The following is an 11,395-nucleotide window of genomic DNA, read 5'->3' as shown; positions in this document are numbered from 1 at the left end:
TACTTTGAGTGTTTGAGGTTATCTTTTCGACGTAACAGCTAAACCCACGGCTTCCTTTCTCGTAAAACCAAAACAAAAAAGGCTTTCTATTCAGGTGCCTTCTGTGTGTGCACATGTGTAGTACATACCTGGGATCAAAGCCGACTATATAAAGTCCTTGATTCTGTGTGGGTTCAAACACATTCAAAGCTTCAGGATCCTGAAAGGTTTCACTCTGCTTCCTGAAGCCCGGAGCCCGCTCCCACAAAACCATGGCTTGCATTGGATTCCGCAGGTGTGGGGCTCAGCTGCACCCACCCAGAACCTTGTCCTGCACTGCTATGCTTTCTCTTCTCTTCATTCCCATCTACTCCAAAGGTGAGTGATGCTTTTGGAACATGAAGGTGGAGGAGGTGTTTATCCTATATGAGTTTCATTTCTTTCAGCAGTCGAGGGCAGTGATTTATAGCAAAGCCAGAAGCTAGAAGTAAAACTCCAATCTCCCAGCTCAGATGGCTCTGGAAACAGACAACAGCCAGCAGCAGCAAGTAAGAAGACAGACAGATCTTAGAAGAGTGCCAGGCATACAGTTGCTTAATGAGTACATGTGAGTTGGTTTGGGAGACACTGGCAATACTCTAAGGTATTTTCTTCCAATTTTCTTCAGAAGAAGATTGGAAGAAAATAACTTAAAGTAAAGGGATTTAGGAGGGAATTCACAAGCCTGGATGCATTTGAGGTTGGTATCAGGTGAATGTACTCAAGATTTTCTTAAAAAAAAAAAAAAAATCAATAAAATCATAGGAAGAGTTCCTTCCTACCCAATTCAAGGTTTAAGTTCCCCTAATTTACTTTTATAAACTAACTCCCCAACTTGTTTAAAACTTAAGCAAATTAAGAGAAGAACTCCTCTTTAATCAGTTAAAGGTTTTAAGGTCCTATTAGCTAATTCTATTAACTACCTAATGAATGACTTTATAAATGAAAGCAATTTGAAATAGCAAAGTAACAAAAGAAAAAAGAAATACTGAAAGGAAGAGAGGAAGGAAGGAAGGAAGGATACAAGGAAGAAAGGAAGGGGAGAGGAAATGAGCCATCACTGGCAGAAGTTATTTAGTTGCTGTCTGACCTACATGTGGACTTCAGATGCAGATCTTCAGTTTTCAGACTAAATAAAGATCTTTTAGAGATAGACGTCAGGTCTGTTACATGGCTGAAAATGATGAGCATTCCCATTTAATCTCAACCTCTCTCTCTAGACCTTCTTGGTTAAGAGATCATGTGGTTTATATGAAGTATGTGGTCAAAAGATATTTGATAATTTAATTTTTACTGAATAAGAAAGTTTTTGCATGTAAAGATTAAATAGTGTTAGAAATAATCAAATGTCCTTTTTAGGAAATTGATCTCAACCTGTAACTAGAGACCTTCCATGGTGGATACTGGGAAATTGACTATGATCAGATTTAATAGTGATAATTGGGAGATTGCCTGGGGAAAGGGCGGGAAAATTGGTCTTACTTAGGCCTGGAGTCAATGCAATAAAAATTATTGAGCACCCATTTGGGCAGGATTGGACTACCACTCCAAGAGGCAGAAGATGGGGTAGGTGTCATCAGCACACACAGAACACTACAATACAGGGAAGAATTTAATTAAGTACTGCAATGGGGTTATACCAGTAAAAGGATGCTCAGAAGGCAGTGGAAGTGAGTCCATCTAAAGTAATCAAGCTTTGAGGAGAAGGTGGTATTGGAAACAGACTTTAAAGGATAGGTTAGATTCTGACAGGAAAAGATGAGGGCTGAGGAAGAAGATGCTTGTCTTGCCAAACCGAGCTGCTGAATTAGCCATGGCTGTGGCTGCTACCATATTGTTCTCTCTTTTAAGAACGGATGTTGTCGAGTGCAGATGCTTGGGAGAAGGTCTTTAACATAGGGTGATGTATAGGTAGAAAAGGGTATCCTAGAAACTAAGACTGGATTGGTAGGTTGGAATGGGATCATGGACGACAATGAATGGTATTTATTTCATTTGTTTTTGCAAGCAATGGTAAGTAAGGCATCAATGGGTTTGAGCAGATGAATAACGTTCAATCAAAGTTTTGGGGTGATGACTAGTTGCCACTTGATTGACTGAAGAGGGGCCAAGTTAGTTACAGGCAGAACAGTTTGGAGACAACATGATATGATGCCACTATTTTTAGATGATGCAAGTTTCTTTGTATAGAGAGCTCTATCCCTTATCCTGTAGAAGCCAGAGGAAAAAGAACAAAGGAACATGAGGGTGTTTGAGCAGAGCAGAGAGAGGGCGGAAGAGGTAATGGTGGTGGCAGGGGAAGCCCATAGACGTTAGCAGCAGGGTTGCCTCAACCAGGAGAGGAAAAGACCTGGTGCCCTCTGCTCTGTGGCTTCCTTCATCTAGCAGCATCCCCATTCTGTGATAATAATGTTAGAGTAAGGTGGTCAGCACAGTGAGCCATGGCTCTGCTGCTACTCCTGGGTGACCAGTTAAAGAAATAGGAAGAGATTCAGGAAGGATGCTTTGAGGGATTGGGTAAGATCCTGCACTTCAACATCCAGAACTCCTCCTGAATATGCTCTACTATATTCTTACAATACCAGAGTTGATGGCACTTTGATATTAACCTCTACCCACTGCAAGGGAAAATAAGGAAGGCCGTAGGAGAGGTATGACTTGTCCAAGATCATGTCATGGCAGAGGCAGGTCTTCTGTTTGTTACATCAATATTCTTCCTGTCTCAGCTGTCTGCCTGCCAGCAATGATTTCCCGATAAAGAACACTTTTTTTTTGGAGACTCTCTGGAAGACAGCTAATAGAAAGTCTAGGGGATAAGAGATGGAGAGGAAGCTAGGGTGGGTGGAGAGGGAAAGTGGTAAGGAAAGGTGATGGGTTTGTTGAAAAGGGAGAGAAGGGCTGAGAGGTGAAGATGGAGGGTGCTCATCAAAGATAAACCTTCCATGGCTCAAGGTTTTGCCTGGGACTGACCACGGATGAGAGTGAGTTCATGGAGTTCCCTTTGCCTTTTCTATGTTAGGACTGCACGTGTCCCAGCCTGCAGTGGTGCTGGCCAGCAACCGGGGTGTCGCCAGCTTTGTATGTGAGTATGAGTTCTCACCCAAAGCCAAAGAGGTCCGGGTGACAGTGCTGAGGCAGGACAACAGCCAGATGACTGAAGTCTGTGCCTCCACATTTGAGGTGGAGAATGAGTTGACCTTTCTAGATGATCCCACCTGCACTGGAACCACAAGTGGGAACAAAGTGAACCTCACCATCCAAGGGCTGACGGCCATAGACACAGGGCTGTACATCTGCAAGGTGGAACTCATGTACCCACCGCCTTACTACATGGGCATGGGCAACGGAACACAGATTTTTGTCATTGGTGAGCAACGCCATTTTACTAAGCTGACACCTTTCACACTGCTGTCTTCTTTGCATGAGAATAGTTTTGGTCTTTAATGTCAGGTGATTCATTGTTTAGGACTGTGGATAGTCTCTTGGTTCTCTTTAAGGGTGCACTGTTGTTTCATGTAGTAGTCTTACTTACTATGGGTGGTATTCTAGACAGCATTCTGACCATAAAATAAAATGGGTTGAGGAAGATTTTTCTTTTTTTCTCTACTGGCAAGTTGGGACACTCCCTCTGAAATGATAACCATCATGAAGTTTAGTCTTATGCCTTAAATATGACATTCTTTGGAGGTGGCCCCAAATAACTAGGTTTACCTTTGGGCTAGCTATACTATTTAAGGGTGGACATCAAAGTTTGGGAGCTCCAGCTTCTTCCTTTTTTCACCAATACTGGGAGGAGGGCCCTAACATTTAAAGACTGCCTCATGGATGCTCGGCTGTTTTCTGTTGCAGATCCAGAACCATGTCCAGATTCTGAGTTCCTCCTCTGGATCCTTGCAGCAGTCAGTTCAGGATTGTTTTTTTACAGCTTTCTCATCACAGCTGTTTCTTTGAGTAAAATGGTGAGTGTGATGTTGGCAATCCACCATGTTTGGTGGGGACACTTTTAGTGATATCATTTGACCAAGTGATGAGGTTGAAGTTAGTTTTCTTAAGATGAAGCAATACTTGCTGAAGAGGAAGGACAGTGGTAGAGAACACACTAGAATCCTTGGCATTGGCCTTTGAAGTTTCAGGATGACTAATACTTGAGATGAGGATGTTTGACATTGAATGTTTGTGTGCTTCTGAACAGGGTTTCAATTTGAGTAACTGAACAACATGGGACAGCTGTTTTGCTCTTCATCTTCATGACAAATGTACTTCAGTTAGTAACTCTGAAACAATCAGACTGGTCAAAATGCTAATAGAGATAATCAATCACCTGGATAGATTTTATGTTCCTTCATTTTGCCTGGAAGATATCTCTTGGTGCCACCTTACTTGTACCTTCCTTATCCAAGCTGTCACCTGTCACTGGCACAATACCTGACTAGGGCTCTCTATTATCCAGTCTGCTTACCTGGCAAAACTTGCTCAACCTTCCAGCTCTGTCCATTAGATTTTATTTACTACAGTTGTTGGCGGGAAAGAGGCGGAAGTACGGAATCACTCATCCTGTGAAAAGTTCTTCCTGATCGTCCCTCTTAACCACATCTGCCTAAGGCTGGTTTTGCCATCACAAAGTCTCTCTCTCTCTAGTTCCATCTCTCCTTTTCAATCTTCTCTCTCTCACACATACACAAAGATATACTCAATTCCAAGATAATCTCCTCAATTTAATAGTGATGTTTACTTGTTTTGAGTTCTTTGTTTGTTACAAACTGCCACACAGACTAGTAGACTAGACCTCAATATACTGAAGTAATAAAAACTGAGGACTAATGCAGACAGAGAAAAAGTAATAAAAGGAATATGAAGAGTGGAGTTGAGAGCCACAGCTCTCAAACAGAGTAACTAAAGTTTATTACCTTATCATGCTTGCTCCATCACAAACTCCAGGCCATTATCATAGACACTCTGTGTTATGTTTGAAGATTTCTCCAAGTCTTTTTCTGCTATCTTTCAGTCAAAGAAAGCAATTACTATTTTGCATCAATAGCATAGTTACTTACCCAAAGTGAATTTTAATAGCTGAGTTAAGAAAATATCCTGGGGCTTATAATTCTATATGTTGTGAACATTCATTTTTGAATAGGCAGGGATCCAATATTTGTCAAGTTCTTATTATGGGTAGAAGTGGCTGCTGTATTCAATAATAATTACCATTTATTTTTGTGTTTGGCAGCTAAAGAAAAGGAGCCTTCTTACTACAGGAGTCTATGTGAAAATGCCCCCAACAGAGCCAGAATGTGAAAAGCAATTTCAGCCTTATTTTATTCCCATCAATTGAAAGATCATCATGAAGAAGAAAGACCATTTTCCAGTTTCTTGGACCTGAAAAAATTCTCACTTTTTGATATCCAGCCATTTTTATTTGTTTATGTATTTTGGGAGAATTCATCTCTCTTTAATATAAAGTTGAATGTACAACCTAAATTAAGTGTAGTACAATTTAAAGCAAAAGAGCAGGAAAATAGAGCTGGGATGTTTCTGTCACATCAGATCCAATTTTAGTGACAGCATCAATTGGGAGCAATATGGGATGCAGCATTACAATGTGGGATCAAGGAATTAATTTAGGCAATGGTATAGTCCAAAGGAAAGAAAGGACGTGACGGAGAGGACTATAGATTGTACACACCCTCCATTTACATACGAGAAATTTATAACTGAAATGATCTTTTCCAGTTACATTTTTATACTGTACTATTTTTCTTAACAAATGTGTAATCACATGAAGAGTTTGAAAATACTCACATGGCTATATTTTAGCCAGTGATGCCAAAGGTTGTATTGTACCAATATGTATTCTTTTATGTGCATGCAGGCCACATGTACTTTTGTATATTTGCTGATGGTTTGAATATAAACACTATATGCCAGTGTATTCCCATCATGGGTTTGGAGGAGATTTTGTGGAGGGGCTCAGGACACTAATACGTAGCCAGAGCAAGGCCACTTGCTAAGTGGCTCAGAAACTGGATGAGGTTGTGGCAGTGCTTCAGATTCTTGCAGACCTGTCAGATTGAATGAATGAATGAATATGGACATGAAAGTGCTTTGGGCTTTGATGCCAGTTCCTTTCAGTGGTTTGCAAGGAAGCTGAAGCTGGTGGTATCCGAGCTAACTTGACAGAACAGCATTGAGGAAGTGGATCACTCCAGGTGTTCTGTAGGTATGAACTTCACAGAAGTTCCAGGGGCCCCAATTCCTGATCATGGTTAATACCATTGACAAAAGAAAGCAGCAGATAGCAGAATGGGGTGCAGGAATGTTTCTGAAAACTAACACTGTTAGTGTTTTTTAACTCACTATTTTCCATGAAAATGCAACAACATGTATAATATTTTAAATTAAATAAAAGTCTGTGGTGGTCATTTTGTGCAGTTGTCTTTAATTTCCTGTATTTGAGTATTGCATTTGTGTTTACTTTTAATTCATTCTTTCAGCAGTTGGTAGAGTCTCCAATATTTGGAATATTTACTTGGAACAAAATGGGAACACACAAAAGGACAAATAATGTTTCACAAGTCACCTGTCTACCAGTCTGTTACCTGCAAGCTGTTCTTAGAAGGAATCCATCCTGTCTTTTTTTCCTTCACAACTATTTGAGATGTAAAGTGGGTTAGCACTGACATAGCAATTCTTTATAAACACACGGCATGCTCTTTAGTACAGTTTCTTCACCTCCTCTTTCTTACCGACAGTTTTCTCAGCTCAGCACTCAGTACAGATTACAGTTGTCATGGCAACTCCAGTGTTGTCAGCCACACCCCTTGCAGCCATTTTGTTCTGCCTTTGAGGCAAATGGAGCTGTCTCTTGTGGCTTCCAAATGGACTGTTTTGCAAATGTGGGAAAAACACACCTATGGCCCTATGTTGTTATTAGTTAGCATACCTAGGCCTGGCCCACTGAATACTCTGTGATTCTTGGTTAACCAAGGTGTGGCATCAGCCTGCTTGGTTTCCCCTGTAGGTTTCTTACTTTGACTTCTACATCCTGTTATTGTCTTGTTTAATGAGAGACCACCTGTAACTGAATCAACTGGATCACTTATTTAAAATGCTGACTCTAGGTTATCAACCCTACATGTACTGATTTTAGAATCTTTGAATAGTGGGGCCAGCGGTTTGCATTTCCACCAAGCTCCCCAATGCTTCTTTGGCCCATCAGGTTTGAGAGCTGCTGCTTGGACAACACTCATCACCTTCCTCTCTCTCTCTGTCCCACTCTCTCTTTTATTTTTTCTAACAAGTGCTCACAAACAAATGAGGTAGAACATAGTAAACATCTAATAAAATTTGATAAATAAAAATGAATAGATTTTTCAAAATAGAGTAATAGCTTTTACCTAGAATGAGCTCCTACCATGTGGAAGGCTATGCCTCTTGTTTCCTTGGTCTTGGGTTGGAAGCCAAGAAGAAACATACAAATAAGGAGCCCCAATGGAGATTACTTCTCCAAATGTCTTTAGAGAGATTACTCTATTTCACAATTGATGGCAGACCTAAATGACAGAATCTTAAACAATGGACCTTCCAGGTACCTTTCAGACAGTATTCAACAGTGAACTATTTGATATAAACTTAATATCTCCTCTAGAAGTCCCTGGGTGATATAAATGTTTAATGAGTTCTGCTGGTAACTGAAAGGTTGGAGGTTGGAGTCCACCCAGAAGTGCCTTGGAACAAAGCCCTGGTGATTAAAAATCAGCCATTGAAAACCCTATGGAGCACAGTTCTACTTTGACACACATGGGATTGCCATGAGTCAGAATCAACTCAACAGCAACTGGTACTGATACTGGTAAATATCTCTTCTACTATTATTTAAACTCTACTATTAGTAAATCATTGAGTTAAACATGGTCCTCTTCACTAAATAGTCTTTAAAATATAAAATACTCCTTAGCTAAAAATATTTATCAGATCACTTTTCCCTATGGTGAAGAAATGAACAAGAAAAGTTGCTCAAAGGGGAGAAGGCAAATATAAGGTGTGTGTGTGTGTGTGTGTATGGGGGGGCGGGGAGGCTTTGGGCACCTTGTTTGTTTATGAGGGCAGATCTTTTGCCTGTAATACTCAGAGAGGTGCATTGCCTCCAGATCAGAGGACCAACAATCTCATGGATTATCATCTTCGTCTCTGCCACCAGGGTCCTGTGGAAGTCCAAAGATTCCATAGATTTGAATGGAGCTTGACCCACCATGGAAGGGGAGCCTGGGCATGTAATCTTCCTCCTTGGAGATACAAATTCTAGGCAAGAGAGAGGATGGCAAGTGTGAGCAGGACACAGTTACCAGGGACTGTCTGGGCCATCCCTTCTTCCTACCTCCCAGCACATACATCTGCTCATCTCCCTTCCTCCAACTTGATTCCCTTCCTTCTGCTATTTCCACTTTCTCACCTCCATATCTTTATTCTTACTTTCACATTCATCAAGATGCCTCCTCCATCAGATTCTCTGACACTTTCAGCCCACATGGATTTCTCTCCTTCTGTTTTATTACTCTACTTGGTTTGATCTCTAACAGTTTCAAATGTGCATGTCTTTTCTCCCTAATTTGGTTGAGAATTTCTCCAAGACAGGGATTATCACTGCTTTAGGAACATAGTAGATGCTCATATAAATTGATCCAAATGTTGTGGAGCTAGGACATTGGGACTATGGCTGTGTTTTCTTATAGATGGCTTCAGCCTAATCTCTTTCCCCTCTGATCAGAAGAACTGTGTGGGCATCAATCCATCTCTTGGCTTGCATCTTTAAGACTCTGGAATGTCAATTCCAGCTGCCTACTCTACCTTGCATGTTCTGCTCATACATCAATCCAGTCTTAATTCCAATCTTTTTTGAGGGGTAATTTCTCATTTTTGTTTTCTCTTACATTTTCCTTTTTGTACTGTGACTTGTTGTTTAAGCTGATATATTTTTATACCTTTCCATATGCAGAGCTGATACACACTTAATTTAGTTGGGACCAAACTTGCAAAATATTGATGTCAGTGTGCTGCTAACTGGAACAAAGCCAGTTAAGAGTCTCTTGAGAATTTATAAATTTACATTATTGTTTCAGTTGTTCTCAAGGCAAAAGAAAAAACAGCTTTCTCTACAAAGTGTTCTTATTGCTTGACTTCTTTCTACCCATTTAGAGCCCTGTGCCTTTATAGCTCAGTCTCCTTAGAGGTCTAGTTTTGTTCTAAACATTTTTCCCCCGTCTCAGTTCAGTTTTCCCTATGTAGACCAGAAAGATGATGCACTCTATTGATTAGAGGAAGGAAACATTCTTTCCTTCCTCTTTTGTTTCTTTGGTTACAGCCTGAGATAGGAGACAGTAGATAGATAGGCTTAGTTGTTGTTGTTATTGTTGTTGTTATGTGCCATTGAGTCGAACCCGACTCATAGCGACCCCTCCTTGGGTTTCCCAGGCAGTATCACTACAGAAGTAGATTGCCCCATCTTCCTTCTGAGGAGTGGCTGGTGGGTTTGAACCACCAGCCTTCTGGTTAGCAGTCAAGTGCCATAGGCACTACGCAACCAGAGCTCCCAGGCTTAGTTGTTGTTATGTGCCGTCGAGTCAAACCGGACTCATAGCGACCCCTCCTTGGGTTTCCGAGGCAGTATCACTACGGAAGTAGGATTGCCCAACCTTCCTTCCGAGGAGTGGCTGGTGGGTTTGAACCGCCAGCCGTCTGGTTAGCAGGCAAGTGTCTTAGCCACTATGCTACCAGAGCTCCCCCCAGGCTTAGTAGGCTTAGCTAAATAAAATAAAAATAGAGGATGCCTGTATTTGACCTGACAACCTTTTGACAGTAATTCTACTGCAGTGTGAGCAAAATGGGTGCTAGACCTCATCCTCAGAAGTTTCTGTGCAGGAGCTATCTGTGACTGTAGCTGTTGTTCCAACTCTAGCATGATTGCTTATTCCCACTGCTAGAAATGTTTAGGATTGATGCTCAATGTTACTGGGGCTAATGGGTCCTGTAAAGGAGGTGGGTACTTATCTTCTAAGCTATTTGTTTTAGAAATTAACCCATTTTATTCTCTATGGCACAGAGCCTTTCCTTCATGGAAATCTTTGCTCTCCTGGATGTGCTCTGTTATAGTTGTTCTTACATCTATTGTGCACAATTATCATCTGGAGCATTTGGAAAAATGCAGATTGAGGTGCTATACACCCAAAACTTCTCATCTGCAAGATGTGAAACAGAGCTTGGGATTTTAATTCTGATTCAATGAGTCCTTTAAGAAGCTCTGGTCTAACTCAGGATCTGAGCATCATAGATGGTTAGAGCTAGAGAAGACACCTTGAAAATTATCCTCACGATTTAGAAGAAAATGAGGCTCAGAGACACTAGGAAACTTGTCCAAGATCAGAGAGCAGAATTTAAACCAGAATGAAAATAGGATCTCCAGGGCTCTGCAAGTGGGCCACACTCTGAACTTTTCTGAGTTGGGGCTGTCCTTACTAGGCTGCTCCAGGAGTTTCCCTGTCACCACTCCAGGGTACCCCAGAAAATGCTCTTTCACTCTCATCTCTGTCCTAGCTGCCCATGTAAAGCAACGGTGTGATCATTCCCACCTCTGATGGTCTGGTATTGGTGCCATCTTTTTGCTCTCCCTTAATCTTCCAGGACACTAGCAAGAGTCTCCGATGACCCATTCTGTCCTTAGCCAGCCTGAGGAAGAATACTGCAGGAAAAAATACAAAACAAAACACTGATGAGAGGCTGTTTGTATAGTGTGCTATAAATTGAGAAAGCTTCTAAGTTTCTGCTGGAGGTCTTGAAACAGCCCATAGAAATGAAATATGCTCTTTTTAATCATAAACATTCAGGTTATCATAGTAACCAACAGTGTTTTAAAAGCATAATTTTAGTCATACAAAGTGATATTATTTATTCAAACAAAAAGAAGAGGCTTTCCCTGGGAGGGATTATCAGAAATATATTTTGGGAGATGATTTCAAATTTTAGAAGGCTTCATGGTTTCTCATAAACAGCATATTTCTGAGGCACATTTCTGTTTCTTCTTTCTTCACCTTGACAGTATTTTAGCTCCTGCTGCATTCATTCCACTGCTGGCTTCTCTTCTTCAACTTGTAAAATTAGTTTTTCTTTTCTTCTTTGTAGTTAACTAGCAACTCAGAATTTCTAGTCTCCTTTGAGCGTCTGCAGTGAATTGCTTGATGTGGCCCTTCTAGCCATTGTCTTCCATTCTGTGGTGTTTTGTAAATCCCATTATCCATGCCTGTTTGGGGTGGTGTGGTAGTTAAGGTCAGGTATCAACTTGGCTGGGCAGCTGGTAGTAGTCATTCCCTATAATGACTGGCAATCGACT

At 41.0% G+C, this 11,395-nt stretch overlaps 1 protein-coding gene across 1 annotated transcript; it reads left to right on the top strand.

Moving 5' to 3' along the window:
- Positions 1–251: 251 nt before the first annotated feature.
- On the top strand, positions 252–5,347 carry CTLA4 (cytotoxic T-lymphocyte associated protein 4). Its single transcript, XM_007934916.2, has 4 exons — positions 252–357; positions 3,038–3,385; positions 3,868–3,977; positions 5,243–5,347. Exons 1-4 carry the CDS (start codon positions 252–254, stop codon positions 5,345–5,347), a joined length of 669 nt encoding a protein of 222 aa, XP_007933107.1.
- Positions 5,348–11,395: the final 6,048 nt, after the last annotated feature.

Source organism: Orycteropus afer, unplaced genomic scaffold (assembly GCF_000298275.1).
Source record: "Orycteropus afer afer isolate SDZICR_OR568_19922 unplaced genomic scaffold, OryAfe1.0 scaffold00002, whole genome shotgun sequence".
In the NCBI taxonomy this organism is placed as follows: Eukaryota; Metazoa; Chordata; class Mammalia; order Tubulidentata; family Orycteropodidae; genus Orycteropus; species Orycteropus afer.
Note: the sequence above shows the minus strand (reverse complement) of the source record. Positions and strands in the feature narration are given on the sequence as shown.